Source organism: Manis javanica, chromosome 10 (assembly GCF_040802235.1).
Source record: "Manis javanica isolate MJ-LG chromosome 10, MJ_LKY, whole genome shotgun sequence".
Lineage (NCBI taxonomy): Eukaryota > Metazoa > Chordata > Mammalia > Pholidota > Manidae > Manis > Manis javanica.
The window spans coordinates 102,652,253-102,671,491 of NC_133165.1; the positions used below are offsets into that span (position 1 = coordinate 102,652,253).

Sequence of the window (19,239 nt, forward strand, 5' to 3'; positions counted from 1 at the left end):
TCTTTGATGTCCTGCTCCCCAACAACTCTTCCAATAAAATCTTCCTTTTGCAAGTCAGAACTGAGCAAAGGTCCCTAGTCTGCTGATGGTATGAATGGAGCTGGCAGACCCACAACACATAGCACCCCACAGTAAGGGAGACCCTTGTGCTCAACAGTAACTTCTCAGTGAAAACGTCTTGAGAAAAGTTTGCAGCTCTTTACACACATTCAATCACCAGAATTCTCTCTGAAATAATTGAAGCAAGCCAGCTGCTTTAAAACTTTCTAAACTGTGGTCCTGAATAGTTAGAAAAACCAGAGAGAGGATGGGCTATGGTTCATTCATTCATTCAACAAATATTTATTGAATATCTACCATGAGTTATGTTAAGTAATACCTCCTAATGGACGGAGTTTGTAAAAACTCTGGAAACTTAAAAAACACTAAAAGTTTCACTTAAGCAATTGATATAATACAAACTTATCATTCTGGATTTACTTTTGAAAGCTCTTTCCAGGATCCCAGAATGAAGAAAATAGATGAAGCACAGAGCTACCAACATTTCCCAGATGTTACATTAGTGAGAAACCTTTGTTCCTGTAAGCCACTGAGATTTTGGAGCCCATTTGTTACCAGGCTTAACTAGGAAAAGATAACTAATACAGCAGGCAACAGAAAACCAGAAAAGACTACAGCCATTAATGGTTATTTAATGAAGTTGTTAAATACCGGTGACAACTTGAGAACTAATGAAACAAAAACCACCTGTAAGAGACAGTGTTATTTATTCAGAAATAAACACTGGGGCTAGTCTGTAAGATTATAAAGTGGACGTGAGTCTTGAATGGTATTTACTGCAATAGATTTCAAATGTTAATATCTTTACATATCCAAAGTAAAGCAAACAATGGCTTATGTGAAGCTTCACATTTTACGAAGCAGTTTTACAATCACCATCATTTTACAGACTACGAACCTGAAGCCCAAGATGTCAGTCACACTGGCTCCTGACAACGACGTCTTCTTATTTCCAAAGTCTCTTTCACTCACATCAGTTTTGATGATTAATACCTGATAGTTAATGCAAAACACTACTTTTACCCGGGTTAAAAGTTGAAGTGGAAAAGCCTGGATAATCCTGATAATCCCTCCTACAGAACACTCTCGACGACTTCACCTTTTTACTGCCCCCATCCGCCCACCACGGAAGAGCTGGGGCTGACAAAAGCTTACGTCAGCAGAGTGCGCGCACCCCCTCCCCTTTTCCGTCCTCCACCCTTCCCGAAAGGCCTAGCGGCGAACCTGCCGGCCGAGAAAGACGAACGTGATTGGATTGCTCTGAGTCACGTGACGACTACAAGGCGTGGGATTTGGCTCCGAACAGACGGAAGTACCCGCGGAGGGCGGGGTTTAGGTGGGTTTAGGGGAGCTGGAAGCTTGGGGGAGGAGCTTGCGCACTAGCTGCTGTCCCAGTTTCGCCAGCAGTCGTGGCCCAGGCTGGATATTGTACCGCCGGACGTAAGCCGTGGTACTACAGAGACCAGTCTCTCGCTTGCCTGGCAGGAGTAGCCTCCTCCCACGCGAAAGGAAGCAAGGAATGGAAGCAGAGAACGCGGGCAGGTAAGGCCGGGGCGGAGTGGCCGACTGGCGAGCACGACTAGCGGGCACGCGCACGCAACGCAGGGGTCTTTAAATGCCACGGCCTGAGTACAAAGGCCGGGCCGCGCGTGCGTACTGCCGGCCTGCTCGCTCCTCACCTGGACTGTTGGGACGCACCTGAGACCCTCTTCCTCCCCGGCGTCTACCCATACGTGAGGGGAACGTTTTGCAAAGCACAGATTTCGAGGGTTTGAACTCCTGGCAGAAAATCGAATAAGAAAATAAATAAATTAGATATGGCAACAGGTCTTTAAAAGAAAAAAAAAGATTTGCATGTACAATAATGTCAAACAGCCTAATGAATTTTGATTTTCAGTGGCCACTGGGCCCTTACCCATGCAAGACGTTTCACTGCTCTGGTCCTGTTCATGTCTATAAAATAGGGCATCTCTGGACAAGAGTTCTGACCACATTCTATGAATCAGTGTTCATGTGGAAGTAAGTCACCAAGATAGACTTTAGGAAAGGAGATATATATATATATATAGATAAAGTGTGGACTTCATCCTGACTTTGTGTGGCAATCCTGAAATGAAGTACTCCGCTTCTTTCTCAGGAAAACTTTGCAAATAAAAAATTCACCAGCACTTATGGAAGTTGCTTTCAGCTTTGTGATCTTACTTAAGATCAGAATTGAAGCCTTGATAAAGCCTACCATCAAATGAATTACACATTATGAGACCTTATTCAGTATCTTACATCATAGTAGATCTCTGATACAATGTTTAACTAAAAAGTGTCCTAACATATTCTATCTTAGCCACAGAATTGTAGAGCATTTTTAATTTTGATTCATAAAGATTTCATCTCTGGAAATCTAGAGAATTCTGTGTTAATACTCTAATGAATTTGTTCTTGGAAATTATAAAATGTCTCAGGCCCCATGTAATTCTGAGAAAGTGGCTCTCTGTCACCTTTGCAATAATCAAGGAATGGAGTGGAATGCTGGGTATAATAAATTTATTTTTTATTTTAGAAGGTTAACTTGAAAAAATTTCAAAGAAAAAATTCCATAGATGTAGACTTAGGAAAAAAAAAGAAGATAGCCCAAGAGTCATGACATGCACTTTCTGCCTAATCAGAGAGGAAAAAAGGAGGAGGACCAGTATGTTTCTAATGAGCCCAAGAATGAAAAGAACATTTTACTAAAGATAGAAAGTAGAATGACAAATCAAAAATGACTACAGAGGTGTGGTACAGACCACTGAGTAGACACACAGGAAAGATTAACCCTCAAATGAAATCAGCCTTTCTAGAAATATTAAAGAGCCCAAGAACAACTTTTTTAGTTAAGTGTGGACAATGGGAAGACAAAGTTTTGTGTTTTCTGTCTTGTCTATTGACATGGTGTTAGTAGCTGACAGAAACCATAAGGACTTAGTTGTGATTTTGATTTTTCATCTCCAGTGAAGGCATTTAAGAGAACCTTTAAGTGTTGTAACAAAAATATATTTCCTGGTCTAGATGAATTACATTCCAAATGAGAGGCCAGATTATGGGCAGTCTTAAAGAACCGTAGGCAACATGAGAGGGGACTGGAAGCCTGAAAATAAAAAATGGGTTCTTATTTCCTCTAAAAGGTGGACTCTGTCCTCTAGTTTATTGACTTTGATCCTAAACCAAACTTTATATCTCAGTGGTTGTTGAGCATATTTAAAAGAAACTAGTGGCAATTAGGCTACAATAGAAGTTCAGAAAAAAGCAAGACCTACCAAGCTAGGTTCATTCCCTTTTGGATAATGATACTAGACTAACCAGCATCAAGAGGAGAATGGAGGGAGGCACCAAAAATATTTAATCATCTGCTGTTTTTATAATTGTTATAGTAAATTTACTGTATACCAGGCATTGTTTTAAGTGTTTTACATGAGGTAACTAATATAATCCTCATAACCAATGAATTCCTACTTTACAGATGTGGATGGAAGCTAGGACATAAAGAGTTAAAGAACCTGCTTACAGAGCTAGCAAGTGATAGAACTGAAATTTGAACCCAGGCAGTGTGGCTTCAAAGTCTGCTTCCCTAACAACTGCCATACCTCTTCTTTTTGTGGGCCAGATGAAGATGGACTGACTGATAGCAGTCCAGTTAGGTGAAACCAAAACTGGTTCACTACTGAAAGCATCAAGGGCAGGCTGAGGAGAGGTCTATACTGAAGTGCCATGTAGTTCTACCGCAACTTTATTCTTTTCAACAGTTGAGTAACTTAAAAGTGCTGGTGGCATGCTGGTAAAATTTATCAGTGATCCATCTCTGGGTGGGGTTTGTAGAAATGATAGGTTGTATAGGAATCCAGATCAATCCCACCTGGCTGGATGGGGAGTCACCTTTTACAAAAAGAAGCACAATCTTGTGCTTAGGTGCAGAAAGATCAATGATACAAGTGTGAGGTGAGTGAGGTGATAAAAGGAGAGTTTTCATTGATGGAAAACAGTGTGAATCAAGAGTATAATGTCGGTGCCAGTGAAACTAATGTAATGGATTCTGTAATATGTCTGCAGAATGAGGAGGTTTATAGCCCTGCTTAGTTTCAGGATGACAAGGCTGTATCTGGAGTGTTTTTTTGTTTGATCTGCACACCAAAAATGAGGAAACCTGAAATCATACTATATGAAAAATAATTAAATGAACCGGGGACCCGGGCTTATTCTAAATCTTTGTGTTTACAGTTTCTAGTAAACTGTACGCTGTAAGAACCCAGTAATGCATGCCGAATACACACACTTCCACTTAGCAATATTAAATGTAGTTTTAAATAGTTATGTTGGTATTGCATTGTGGTTTACAGAACTAGTAGTCTTTAGTTGGGCATGCATTTGGATTGCTTAGCATCAATTGTTATTTTGTAAAGTATTCAGTATTGCATATGCTTGTTTAAATGAAGATAGTAAAATGTTGCTGTTGACTGAATGTGTACTTCCAAAAATCTTAGGTTAAAACCTAACCCCCAGTTAGATGGAATTTGGAGGTGGGGAGCCTTTCGTATGTAATTAGGTCATGAGGGCAGAGCCTTCCTAAGTGGGATTAATGCCCTTATAAAGGAGGTCCCAGAGAGATCCCTTATCAGACATTAAGTCTATCAGCACCTTGAACTTGGACTTTTAGCCCCCAAAGCTATGAGAAACAAGTATGTGTTGTTTATAAGCCACCCAGTCTATGGTGTTTTGTTACAGCAGCCAGAATGGGCTAAGACAAATGCATTTAGAAAAAAGGGCTACTTCAGTCTTTAAAATAGTGGGAAATACCTGAGGATTAAAAAGTAGGATTATTCATTTTAGAGAAAAACATAAAAGACTTGTTTGAATAAAGCAAAATCTGAATTACCTGGACTCAGTCAGTTGTGTGTGTGTGCATGTGTTTTGAGAAAGACTCTCAGAAAATACAGAGTTCATCAGTTTCAGATAGCTAAAAAAACCAATCCTTTGAGCACTGTTGTTCAAGAGAAAGTGAGTGCAGATGGAGGCTAGGAGAGAGGAAAGGGTTAATTGCAGGAAAAGGAGAGAAGTAGCACCGAACAGTTGTGGGTGCAAATGTAAGTGATAGGGAAGAAAAGTGAGTGAGAAGAAATAAAATCACTCATCATGCTTGTCAGTTTGAAATCAAGGAGTTAAAATAAAAACTCTTTGGGGTCTGTTCTGAATCTGGAGGGATTTTATCTTATTTCCTATACATTGTCCATATATGTAGAAATCACTGAATCCCATCCCTAATTTTTATGGTGAGGGAGTGGAGGTCTGAGAGGATGATCAACTTGGCTAATTGTTCCTTTGTTGCTCACCCTCATACAGAGAAAATATTGTTCATGAACATTGCACAATTCCAAATTACGGGGTGGCAATTACATATAAATACAACAAATGTATGTAAGAAATATTTTCCACATAAGGGTTCAAACAGGTTTACGCTGCTTGCAAATTTAACTGTTATTAGATAATAGAAAGTTAAACTTTCCAAGACTCCTTAGTTATAGCATTCGTGGCTAGTTTAGTTCCAGTTGCCTAGCATTAAAGTTCCTGAAGGTTTTTGTACAGAGGTAATGCTTCTGCCAAGTAGTAAAAATGTTGTAATCCACCCATTTTCCTTTTGCTCTGGCTGTTGGGAAGCTGTTAAGATGATCAGGCTAAACTTAACAATCAGATAGTCTATCACCTCAGAACTTGAGCATTCTGTTTTCCATAGCTTTATTTTTCTATTTCTGTTCTAATTTGACTTACTATAAAGGGCCAGAGATCATTTTTAGAAAGATTAAGGGATACATGAATGCTCTAAGTTTCTTTCAAAATTGATATGTATCTCTAAAATAAAACTTCAGGTTTTCTCTTCTTTTTCTTCAGCCAACTGATATCCAAAATTCTAATTTTTGGTTTCTGAGCCTCAGAATTTAATGACCCCTAACTAGGCTTGAGCCACATTTTGGAAATTTAGTTTTTAAAGTTCAGAATTCTTTTGTGATGGGAGTGGTGTCTCCCTAAATTACATATTTCAAGTTCCGATTCTTGTGAAGTGCTTCAAATGAGACACATGTGTGAGATAGAGTGGTAGGTTGCCTTCCAGACAGTGTGACAAACTACGAAGAGCTCTCCTGCATTCTTTTTGCCACATTTATTGTGACCACATGTCTTTACTTTTCTATATTCAAGCTGAAAGGGGTTGTCCATATCTCGGAAACTGCCACTGGCCACAATTAAAAGTTACGGTTTATTTTACTAGAATTTCTAAAGGGTAACTGCACAAGATCTCTTGATGTAACCTAGCCATATCCAACTCCTCATTAGAATAGTTAAGTCATAAACACTGAAGTACCAATATTTTTACCACTTATCAAAAAGCTATAAATATTATTTTTTAAGTATGAAAAAAAGAATATTTTACTTAGTGCCAGGCATGATGAAGCACTTCGCTTTTCATCTGTACGTTTTAACTTCTAGTCTTCATCTACATATTCTCCCTATGTGCAGCCATAGTTTTCAATATTCTTTAGTCTTTTCTTCTTTAAAGTATCTATTAAACATCTGTGCTTTCACAAAATATCAGTAAATTTAATTTTTAGTAGCTGCAAATCATTTTTCACATTAAAGTACCAAAGTTTGCTAAACCATTGTATCTTCTTTAGTATATAAGTTGAAAGCAATATATTTAAATAAATATGAAATCTTAAGATATGGTTTAATATTTTCTAATTCTTAACCTTTTCTTTACTAACTTACCCTTACAAGTAGATGAAGCTGAAAGTCCTCTCCAGTGGTTTGTCCATTGATATTTGGCCCCTGTTTTTTTGTTTTGTTTTGTTTTGTATTTGAGCATCCAACATTCTAGCCTAGCCACCCTGGGGGAGTCTGTTACCCTGGGTCTGTCTGGGCCATTTAAATTGATCCTGGGGAATGCTTTAGTTTCCCCCGTTTTTTCTTTAAACCATTTTACTAAGCTATGATTTACATACTATAGAGTTCACTAACTTCAAGTGTACTTGTTTGCCTTTTTCATCTCTATTTACAGAGAAAGAAAACTAGTAAGTAGAATAGCTCGCCACAGAAAGTAGAACTTTTCTCTCTGAAAGGTAAATGGTATTTACCTGTTTTATTTCCTAGTGTTTTCTTCTTAATTGGTATTTAATAGCATCATTTGGCAGTAGCTATAACTCGAACTTCATAAAATATGTTTACTTACCTACCTTCACGCTGATGGCAGCAGCTTGAGGTAGTAGTTTATGGTCACTAGAAACATTTTTTGGCAGTTTTCTGTGAAGGACTACACTCCTTATATCGAACAGACTACTCTGAACAAAGTTTAAGTCATGTAGAAAAGAGGTTCAGAGTGGTTTTTCCCCACAAACTTACAGATATTGACAAAATGTCCATTTCCACTCTTCCTTTAGTGGCAAAAACCCAGCAACAGTTAAAAAACAGATCCAATGAATAAATAAGTAAACAGGCAAATAAACCAAAAAAGAACTTAAGTTAGATTGGAGGGGAGGTGGGAGTGGGTAGATGTTGATCAGAGAATACAGACTTCCAGTTATAAGATTAACCAGTTCTGGGGATCTAATGTACAGCATGAAGACTATAGCTAATACTGTTGCAATATTTGAAAGTTGCAATGAGAGCAAATCTTAAATGTTCTCACCACAGAAAAGAAATGGCAATTATGTGACATGATGGAGGTGTTAGCTAAGGCCACGTAATAATCATTTTGTAATACATGTGTATCAGATCATCCAGTTGTACACCTCCAGCTTTCACAAAGTTATGTTAATGTTATCAGTAAAGTTATATTGGTGGGGATCTTTGTGACAAGAGGACCTGGTACTGAGGGTGGGGATGCAGATGGTTCTTGTGGGTGCTTTAGCCCTGTGTGAGCTGGTGGGGCTTTGAGGTCTCTACAGAAAATTCCCATGATCTCATTTCAGAGACAGTACTGACTTGACAGGACAGGTAAGTTTTATTGATGACACATCTTGTCAGACGGTGTGAGAGTTAATTAATGTCTGGTGAATAGGCACTAAGATCAATGAACGTGTACATGTGGGAATAGATCTTCCTCCTTTCTGTGCCCCTGTTATCAACTCAAACTAAATACTAATTACAAAATACTTGGATCCTAAAGATTTTTCACAGCTGATCATTTCACCTCACATTTGGGTTCTTTTATTGTCATATCTTATATGTGATCTTTCTTTCAGCTATTCCCTTCAGCAAACTCAAGCTTTTTGTACATTTCCATTTCAACAAATGATGGCTGAAGCTCCTAATATGGTGGTTATGAATGAACAGCAAATGCCAAGAGAAGTTCCAGACCCAGCTCCTCTTCAGGAACCCATACAAGGTAGTTTTTACCAGGATAGTTTAGTAAATTAGCTATTAGATTAGCCAACTTATTTAAGAAACAATTTAATGATGAATTTTATTAGTGTTAAAAAATTTAATCCACTTTTTAAGTACTATGTGCCACGCACTGTGATAGATTTGGGGGAATAAAAGAACCTGGAGCCTTGAATATCTCATAATTGAGAAAATTATGAGGGAAAATAATACACAAATGCATGTTATACATCAGCACATTAAGCAGTGAAGAGGGGCATGAGAGACTGAGAGCCCATGGCACAGGCACCTAACTCAGGCTGTTGGTTGAGGCATCTTCCCACAGCTCTGAACTCAAGGTTGAGGAAATTTATCCCTGTGAAGAATGGAATGGGGAAGATCCCGGGCTGACATAGCAGCATGTGCCAAAGCGCAGACATGAAGAAGCATGACACACTTAAAAAACCAGTGATTTTGTGTCATTGGAGCCTGGGAGATAGCAAAGAAATGTCGAGGAATGAGGCTGGATGGGGGCAGCCAAAGCTGGTGGTTTAACAAGGGTGGAGGCAGGATGAAAATTGTATATTCTGTACTGATAGCAGGGAGTTGTTGAGAGAATGTGAGCAGAGGGTGACTTAAGCAGATTGACATTTTAGAAAATGAGCCTGAAAGTATTATGGAGGATAGATTAAATGGTAGAGAGCCAGGCAGAAGTTAGAGGCAAGGAGTGGATTAGAAACTGTCTGAATAACCTGAGGACAACATGAAGACCCGAAGGGGTGAAGAGGGACAGAATTAGAAAATACTCAGGAGGTAGAATGACCTGGTCATGGTTCATGGAGTTTATGTGAGGGACGAGGGAGAAAGGAATCTGGTAAATCCCAGGCAGTTGGGTGGAAGGTACCATTATCAAGGTAGAGAACTACAAGAGAGAATAGATTGGGGGTTGGGGTGGCAGCGGGCAGTGGAGAGAAGGTAATGCTTTTCTCCAGTGTAGTAACTACCATATGAGAAACGGGCTCGGGGTTTCAGTTATGATTCCAGGAACACATGCCAGTCCACCGCATTGGAGGCAGCCCTCCCCTGACTCGGTTTCCTGGGCAGGCAGCACTAGGCCTCCAGCAGCTCCGGGCCAGCGAGGTGGATCCCTTGCCGTTGGGCGTGGCTCAAGCACAGTGAGGCAGAAGAGACAGGACAGGAAGTTGAGCTGGGGAAATGCCAAATAGGAGGGGCAGGGACCCAGGAATGAAGAGAGATGCTAAATAATTAAGGGTAAGGAAACCAAGTCTTCCTTTTGGGTAACTTGAGGTCAGCGGTTTTTGACCAGGGGTGATTTCGCCCCCACAAGGGCTATTTGGCTTTGTCTGGAGTCACCTGTGATGTTTGTGACTGGCAGGTTGCTTTTGGCATCTAGTGGGTAGAGGCCAGGTCCAGGCCAGGTTGCAGTTAAATGTTCTATAATGTACCGCACAGCCCCCACAGTCAAAAATTACACAGCCAAAGACGTCAGTAGTGCCAGGATTGAGAAACTGCTTTAAGTCCTGAGATCAGATCCCTAGTCTTACCTTTTGAAAAATATTGCCAGCCCAGAGATTTCATCCTCAGCACCTCTGGCTGTGTGTGGAACAAAGAATATACATTCATGATCTCTAAAACAAACGTGCAAGCTATTTGAGGCTTTCTACTGTTGGAAATTTGTGAGAAATCAAGTTAAAATGTTTCCCTTCCTGTTTTTCTATTCATTTGTTTACTTAACTATTTGCATATTGATATTTGCAATTCCTATAAAATAGTACCTTTAAAATAGACCCTTTGTATCCCTGGGGAGGCCAAGATGCAAGATAAGATTGTGTGGAAAATCAGTGTATGATTATTATGGATGTTTCATCCCAAAACCAACTAGCAGAGGCAGGAGGGTGGGGGATGGGGCCACAGGAACCCAGTCCTGGAGTGAAGGGAAGGGAAGATACTGCCGAGGAGACTGATGCTGGGAAATAGAAGAGAAAGGCAAAACGGGGTGACTTTTCTGGAAAAGCAGCCTAAAGTTTCTAAGTTAACAGTTTTCTGCATCTACATCCTGGGAATCGTTTCAGAGACCCCAAAAAGGAAAAGAAAACCCAGAACAATGGAACCAAAGAAACCAGTGGAACCCAAAAAACCCACCGAGGCCAAAAAATCTGGCAAGTCCACAAAATCGAAAGAAAAGCAAGAAAAAATTACAGATACATTTAAAGTGAAAAGAAAAGTAGACCGTTTTAATGGTGTTTCAGAGGCTGAACTTTTGACCAAGACTCTCCCGGACATTTTGACCTTCAATCTGGACATTGTGATTGTAAGGATCTGTTCTCATTTGGTTTTATACATAGCATAGTAAAGGTACTTAACTTTTGTCCTTGCCAATGGCATTTTGCCGAAAAAAATGATTCTAAGAATCCTTTTGATAGTAAAAGGTGTCACCGTCAGGGTGCCGTTATCATGGGTGTGTTAAGAGGGCAGGCTCCAGAGTGGGGTTGTCTGGTTTCAGACCCTGCCATGTGGGTACAACCTTGTCTTCCAGAACACCAATTTCCTCAGTGGTGAAACAAGGTTAGTAATAGTATCTCCCTCATAAGGTTGTGATAAACTAAAATAATCCATGTGAATCACTTAAATTACATGATACCTATGAGGTCAGCTGTACAGGTGAGGTGGAGTAAGCTGCTTGCTGGGAGTCAGGGAGGAGACTTGAGGCTGGACTTGCCCTCAGACCGGGCGATGGCTCCAGAACTCGCTCTTACCAGCCTTGTGGGTGAGGTAAAGGTGGGAGTCTGAGGATGTGAAGGAGTCAAACTGGTCTTTAAAAACAGCAGCAAAACTTTTAATGTAAAGGGTATTTCTTTACTTAAAATGGAATGATTTGTTCATATGCAGAGTAGGTCATTAATAAACAATAATGCTTAGGATGCTGGATTAAATTTCTTCAGTAAATTCAGTTTTGTTCACAACTCCTCCACAGAGGCCCTAAGGCCTAAGTCCTACTTTTCAAGACTTAAATACATAAACATTTTTTGTAGATTGGCATAAACCCAGGACTGATGGCTGCTTACAAAGGGCATCATTACCCTGGACCTGGAAACCATTTTTGTGAGTGGTAACTTTTTTTATTGTTTTTCTTGTAAACTAGATATCATTGTTAAATAGTTTGGGTTTTGTTTTTTTTTAACAGAAGTATGTTTTTGAAAAGAGACTGTGTGTGTAAACATACCAACTTATTTTCTGCATGTGCATAAATAAGGTGTGAGATGATAGGTCGCTGTTAACATTTTGGTGTAAGAGAATGAAGGACATGAAAAGAAGTACTTCTCTTTTTTTAAGATGTTTTTTTTAGTTGTTTCTACAGATAATAGTAACAATAGTATGTCATTGTCCCTGTGCAGACAGAATACTAACCTTTCCAAATTTCTGTGCGGAGATGAAATGCACTGATCATTGACAATCAGGTTGTCATAGTTAGGAGATGCTATGAAGGGAGACATTCTTTACAGATACTTCATACCTAGTGGAAAATAGTACAGTTCACCCTTGAACAACATGGGTTTGAACTGCACTGGTCCACTTATACACAAATTTTTTTCAGTAAATACATTGGAAACTTTTGGAGATCTGCAATAATTTGAAAAATTATTTTCTTTTCTCTAGCTTACTTTATTGTAAGAATACAGTATGAAATATATAACACATAAAATATGTGTTGACTATGTTATCAGTAAGGTTTCTGGTCAGCAGTAGGCTTTAGTAGTTAACTTTTGGGGAAGTCAAAAATTGTATGCAGATTTTTGACTGCATGAAGGGTCAGTGCCCCTAACCTGCATGTTGTTCAAGAGTCAACTGCATTAAAGGCCCCCATACTTGTAGAGTGAGCTTTAAAACCAAATATAATTACTGCTGTATTGTCCTGTTTATAAGTTAATCTAACACTGCCTAATAGATTAAGGCATGCAATAGGCCCTCAGGAAATATTAGTTGGTTATCTAAGAGTAGCATTAAAAACATTTAGAGTAAATGATAGTAACATGTTTTTGTAGCTAATAACATATTGTCTCCATTATATTAAAAAAAATATTCTAGGGAAGTTCCAGCTTTTCATTTTCTCCACTGTCAAGGTATTTGAATGTTTTGAGTCCATTGATGAATGTTTATCTCCTTGAGGTGTTCCAGGGACAGGTGGTGGTATTACTCATCATTAGAAAGGAAAACAAACCACTTCAGAGTTTCCTACACTGACTAGCTATGTTTTAAGCATTTACCTTAACCCCCTATGAAAAGGAGATAAAAATTGTTAGACGATTTTTGATAGTTATGATGATTAAATGAGATAATCTATACAAGGGCTTAGCATCGTACCTAGCACACAGAAATTGCTAGATGGTATTTGACCTTTGTTGTAATTTTCTAAATGTCCAAACATCCTAAGTCTTCTTTTTTTTCATTTCAAGAGTAGAATGAGGCTACCGTGTCAATTCATGGGGCAAAAACCTTTGAACTTCTACAAAAAAAATCTGAACTCTTTTTCACAGGGAAGTGCCTGTTTATGTCAGGGCTGAGTGAGGTCCAACTGAACCATATGGATGATCACACTTTACCAGGAAAGTATGGTATTGGATTTACTAATATGGTGGAAAGGACAACACCAGGCAGCAAGGATCTTTCCAGGTAATTATATAACATTTATTTTTATAGATTGGAACCTTCGCCATACTGGTGTTTCACATACCCTAGGAATATCATACATACCTAGTTCAAGCGGAGCTTAGCAAATATATTAACTGATTTTTTTTCTAAAGCTATTTGAATTTAGTATATTATAAATATTGCCATACTTATATTTTGACTACTTTTTAATTCAATTTTAGTAAAGAATTTCGTGAAGGAGGACGTATTCTAGTGCAGAAATTACAGAAATATCAACCACGAATAGCAGTGTTTAATGGAAAATGTAAGATTTGCTTTTAAACTTAATCTTTATACTTTGCTAACTTTATGGGCAATGTAAATACATTTTATTTCATTTTAGGTATTTATGAAATTTTTAGTAAAGAAGTTTTTGGAGTAAAGGTTAAGAACTTAGAATTTGGGCTTCAGCCCCACAAGATCCCAGACACAGAAACTGTAAGTCCTTAAAATTACATTTGTAAATCAGCTAAATAAGATTTTTTTCCTGGCTCAATTCCTTTTTTCATTTTCCTACAATTTCATTGCAATTTATACCATAAAAAAACACATTGTATTTTGTTGAGTAATATCTTTATATCAATTTGCACTAATAGTTACAAGTTATTTCAGAAACTATTACAGTTGTGTAAGGAAAAGAACACTTGTCAGGTAAAGTGTCTTAATGATATTACTTGGCTAAGATATTGAGAGGAGCTGGCTCACACACTATATTCAAAATATATTTAGTGGCATATTCTTATGGAATTCAGGTGGATTAGCCCTTACTCAGTTGTGAACCAAACATGTAAATATAGGTATGATCCCAATTAGTAAAATTTCTGATTGCCCTCTGTTTATGTAACTTAGCCCAACTTCATTTCGTAGCCATACAAATAGTACAGTCCAGTTGCAGACATGCCTCAGCCAACCTGACTGGCACTTGGTACTGTGTCTTATACATAAAGGCATTATGAAATGACATGGTGATTTTCAGACTCTATCATTTCTGCATACATTGGTTCAAATTTTGCTTCTAGGTTTGTTTACAACTTTTAAAAAATGCACAGATCCATGTGTTATAGACAACATTTTAAATGTTAGAGAAGCCAGTGTGCTAACGGGTTTTCGTGATGTCAGAATGAAGTTGCTGCCACCTATCTACATTTTAACTTCTTCTTTTTAAATTTCTTCTGTTTTTAACTTCTTAGAAATGTGTGATTGATAAAGTAGGTTGTAGCATTGCTCTTTCTTTAAATTGAGGCCTACCCTTGTCTACTTGGATAAAATTGTACAGGTGAGTTCAGTAGTCCCTAAAGAGTATTAAAAGTCACGTGAGGCTCAGGTACATCTCTCAGATATATGTGATCATAGTAGTGCAATAATAAGTGAACTTGAATCATACCATGCTGGGTAGTTTTAGCCCTTATAATGAGCTGTGAGTGCATTTATCTTTTAAAGTTTATTCTTTATCATGAAATGTTTATAGTTATGGATGATTTAGTGATTCAGCTTTGAAACAAAAAATTCTTTTTCAAATTTCTCCATCACTTTAATTAAAGAATATGTTGGTAGTAGAAAATGTTCTTTTACAAAACCTGGTAGCATTTGCACCTACATATCTTTTTGCATCAGGATTTCTAAATGCTTTCTCAATAAAACAAATTACTTTTTCCATGCTGCATAGTATGGAGGCCAGTATAAAAATCGCAAAATAATTGTAACTGAAAATTCCATAATCCAGCAGCCTCATTCTTTTGTGTATGTAAGATATATATTGTTATACAGGTGACCCATGAACAAGACAGAATTGAACTGTACATTTCTACTCATATGCTGATTTTTTTCAATAAATATATTGAAAAATTTTTTGGAGATTTGTGACAACTTGAAAAAACAATTTTCTCCTTGCTTATTTTATTATGAAAGTACAGTTGTAACACATATGACATGTGCTAATTGTATGTTGTTATTATTAATGCTTCCAGTCAGCAATAGGCTATTAGTAGTTAAGTTTGGGGGAGTCAAAAGTTATGCATGGGTTTTTGACTGTGCAGGGATTGGCCTCACTAACATCTGTGTTGTTTAAGAGTTGGCTGTGTATTTTGTTATACCCTATGAAGGACAGTTTGTCTCCATCATCCAAAATGAGAAGTGCAGATAAATGTCTTTCTCCTCAGCCATTCCACTTGTAGGAATTTATCCAATGTATACTCACACATACTCTAAATTAAATATGTACAAAGTTTTTCACTACAGCTTGTAATGTTCAAAGATTTGAAACAGCATAAATGCCTACAATTGGGCTGTGGTTAAATAGGAAAGTACTATGCAACTATAAAGAAAAAAGAAGCTCTTTTTACTCTGACATAGATATCTGATACCAAGTTATCTCTGGGATAGTTGTTGAGTAAAAATGCAAGGTGCAGAACAAGGAATAGAGAATGTTACCATTTGTGTGTCTTAAAAGGGGTGAGGTCTACATGTGTCAGACACATTCGGTTGTCTATTCATGGATTACCTCTGGAACTAGCAACCTAATGTTTGAATAGAAACAGAATTGGGAGAGAAGACTTTTCATAGTATCCCTGTATGCCCTTTTGTACCTTTGGAACTGTGACTGCATATGTTTACTATTGAAAAGACTATTAGTTGATGAACATTGGGGGAAGAATGCTTCATCATTTTTGGTTTATTGGCTTTGTAATAAGTAAATATTACAAATTTGAACTCAAACACAATAACTTTTATTGATTTTGAGTATATTGATATGTAATAAGTATCAAGTTATTAACCCAAAGAAAGATAAGTTTTCTAATCTCAAAATGAGTGGATTCAGTAGAATTATAAGACTTCTGTAACTATAAAATTTTATGATTCTAGCTCTGCTATGTTATGCCATCATCCAGTGCAAGATGTGCTCAGTTTCCTCGAGCCCAGGACAAAGTTCATTACTACATTAAGCTGAAAGACTTAAGAGATCAATTGAAAGGCATTGAACGAAACACAGACGTTCAAGAGGTGCAATATACATTTGATCTACAGCTAGCCCAAGGTGTGTTACCATTGTTAATCCTTTTATTCATTTCATTTTTATATATGCTACAGAAAGTATGTTGTAGTTTTAAAAGGAGAAGAAAGTTGTATTTGCAGCCAGAGTGCTCTGATAATGGGTATTAGTCACTGTTAAAATCTCCTTTTACTAAGGCCTTCTGTGTACTCTGAGTACTCCTACAGATAGATATTGAGGTCATAAGAAACACTGTAGCCCACCTAAAGTTAAACCTCATAAGCCATTACAGTTCTTACAAGTTAATATATGTGACAAAGAGGATATGAGATTATAACAAAAGATGTATCTCAATATACATGAACATTCAATAGAAAGATTTGTTCATGATGATTTCTTAAAGCTATTTTCAAAATTGTTGCACAAAATCAATGTTAAATTCTTTTTACCCTCCTCACAGAGGATGCAAAGAAGATGGCTGTTAAGGAAGAAAAATATGATCCAGGTTATGAAGCAGCATATGGAGGTTCTTATGCTGAAAATCTGTGCAATAGTGAACCTTGCAGCTTCTCTTCAAATGGCCTAAGTATGTTCCCTTCCTATGTTTGTTTCAAAGACTTGGTTTTGTCAGGATTGGGAAAAAAGGTTTTTTCAAGTGAGGAAATTATTAAAGAATGGGAATGGTAATACAAACATCTATTGAATAGGTAACTACAGGAACTTCTGCAGCCTTTTTCCTTTAAGTCACTGACTCTAAGTCGTCCTAGTTGTGTTTTTCTCCTTGAATAACAAATGTGGATTTATCAGTCCTGTATCTGAAAAGAGAACCAAAACTTATAATTGTATTCAAGAAGCTTGCTTAACTATTTTAATAACAGTTCACCTTTATGGAACTGTTGAAATCTCCTAATTTGATCATTTAAAGCTTTCAAATAGAAAAAAACGAACATTCTTTCCTCTCCTAGCAGCTGACAGTGGAGAATCAACTTTGAGTGACATTCCAAATGGGCAGTGGATGACCCAGTCATTTACAGACCAGCTTCCTTCCTTCAGTAACCATTGTGGGACACAAGAACAGGAAGAAGGAAACCATGCTTAAGAATGGTGTCTCTTAGCTCTGCTTAAATGCTGCAGTTTTAATGCAGTTATCAAGAAGCGGCCCTCAGTTTGCTAACTGAAGTGTTTTATTTGTATTTTACTCTGGCAATGTAATCAAAGTACAGTTGTGTGGTAGAATCAACTGTATGAACCTAAGTAGTTTGGAAGGAAAAAGTAGGGTTTTTTTGTATATGAGTTTTTATATTTGAATTAACTATCATTCCAGCTTTTTATAAACTGTATTTCATTTGTGAAGAAATTGATTTTCTTTTGGGAGTCACTTTTATGTAATTTTAAAATGCAAAGGTCTGGATATTTATACTTGATTATTAACTGTATGTAAACCTAGATACACCATTACCCCTTTTATGCCTAAGAAGGGCATGCTAATATTAAGAATTACCACTGGGAAAGAGGCCAGTGTGAAGTAACTCTGAGTGGAGTCTCATGAGGTAGTTCTCAGTGGTGTTGGGTGAGTTCCCTGAGTCGTGTTCATACCCAGACCTCTTTGCCTTCCCTGTGGGAAGCATTTGTGAGAACTGCTTAGGAGTGGAAACAGAGTGTGGCCTTGCAGCAGCGGGCGAACCTGGCCTTAACTGATGGGCGCTGAGCCCTGGCTTGGCCTGCTTGTGCTGTGTGTGCGTCCTCTAGTAGGCAGAAACTACTCTCCTGGAAGGGCAACTTCCAGACAATGCAGTGTATCTTTTAAATTTTGTTACTTCATCTGTGTTTTACTTGAGAGACATACATTTGATAGGGGAGGAACTGAATTTCTCTCTCAATATCTATCACCATTCTAATTTTATCTTCCTTGGCTTTAAGGATGTAACATGGAAATGGTGAGAAGTGAACTTTCAGGCTGAGCAACAAGATGCTGAAGGTGTTTGATAATCTTATTTAAACTGGTGCTTTATGTACATGAGATGTACTAAAATAATACATCATTTTTCTTGCTAGGTAAATCTACGTCAATAATTTATAAAATTCTGTGCACCATTGCTGTTTGTTACTGTGGACTAAGTGAACCTTATGACAAGGTTAGTTTGAAGTAATATACCTTTGTGATTTCTAACGCACTTCCCGTGGTGCTACAAATAGTCCAGACTACTAGGCTTGGTAGATATTAAAGCTGGATATTCAGAAATGCCATTTGCATTTACTCTTGATGATTTCTGAATATTCTGATTTCATACTTAATCCAGGGAGCATGCTATTTTTCTATATGAAAATATTTATGAGGTTTTTCTTTTTTTTTTTTTCTAAAAGGTTATATGACCTGTTCTTCTCTTTATAGTAAGAGAAACAAATTCTTGTGACTCTTAACCTTTTATCTGTGGCTACGATGGATTTTATTTTTCCTTTAGGTAAAGCTGTGTAAAAGTCATTCATGTTATTTAAATCATGTACTGTACTGCTGTTTACATGGATGTTTTGTGCAGGTGCTTTGAAGTGCCTTGCATCAGGGAGTAGGAACAATTAAATTATTTTTTCATGAGACTATGTAAAGCATGTAACTAGGTAATTGCTTTGGCATATAAAGATTGTAACCTTACAATCGATTGTTTTTTTGAGTGGAGAATATACTCTTGAATTTATGATGGATGTTCACTAGAGAATGGTTTTGAGGATTTTCCAAGCATGCAACAGTGGTGTTTTCATTAAATATGACAGGTGCATCATAAATGTTGGTAATATCCTATACATGACAAGATGAGACTTTTTCATTAAATAATATTGAAAAAGTTTTTTAATTCATTTGAAAGTCTGATGAATTTTACAATAAAAAATACTAAGAATGATCATCCTTAAGTTATAATAGTAATTGGTATTCTTTCCCCCATTAAACCTGAGATCAGTTTACCTTCTATTATATTTAACATGTCAAATAATATATATATACTGAATCATTAAAAAAAAATCTATGGATATTATTTTTTCAGAGGTTCATGTTTTAAATGTAATATATTGTTCAAAAGACAAGATTGGCAATCTGTTAAAAAATG

At 37.4% G+C, this 19,239-nt stretch overlaps 1 protein-coding gene across 2 annotated transcripts; it reads left to right on the plus strand.

Annotated features, from left to right (window-relative positions):
• Positions 1–1,389: 1,389 nt before the first annotated feature.
• TDG (thymine DNA glycosylase) lies at positions 1,390–19,162 on the plus strand. Of its 2 annotated transcripts, none has more exons than XM_073213741.1 (10): positions 1,390–1,602; positions 8,322–8,464; positions 10,533–10,771; positions 11,493–11,562; positions 12,996–13,131; positions 13,332–13,414; positions 13,493–13,587; positions 16,012–16,183; positions 16,599–16,724; positions 17,104–19,162. In XM_073213741.1, the coding sequence occupies exons 1-10, from the start codon at positions 1,580–1,582 to the stop codon at positions 17,235–17,237; spliced, it is 1,221 nt and encodes a 406-aa protein (XP_073069842.1). In that variant the 5' UTR covers positions 1,390–1,579; the 3' UTR covers positions 17,238–19,162. The 2 variants fall into 2 exon arrangements, with proteins under 2 accessions (XP_073069842.1, XP_073069843.1); XM_073213742.1 differs by having other exon boundaries at positions 17,107–19,162.
• The last annotated feature ends 77 nt before the right edge of the window (positions 19,163–19,239 follow it).

Excerpts from the sequence above, each read along its gene's own strand:
- TDG (XM_073213741.1), top strand. The coding sequence starts at position 1,580 with ATGGAAGCAGAGAACGCGGGCAG. Across the intron at positions 10,772-11,492 it reads TCAATCTGGACATTGTGATT|ATTGGCATAAACCCAGGACT; the intron begins GTAAGGATCTGT and ends CATTTTTTGTAG. Across the intron at positions 16,725-17,103 it reads CTTCTCTTCAAATGGCCTAA|CAGCTGACAGTGGAGAATCA; the intron begins GTATGTTCCCTT and ends TTCCTCTCCTAG.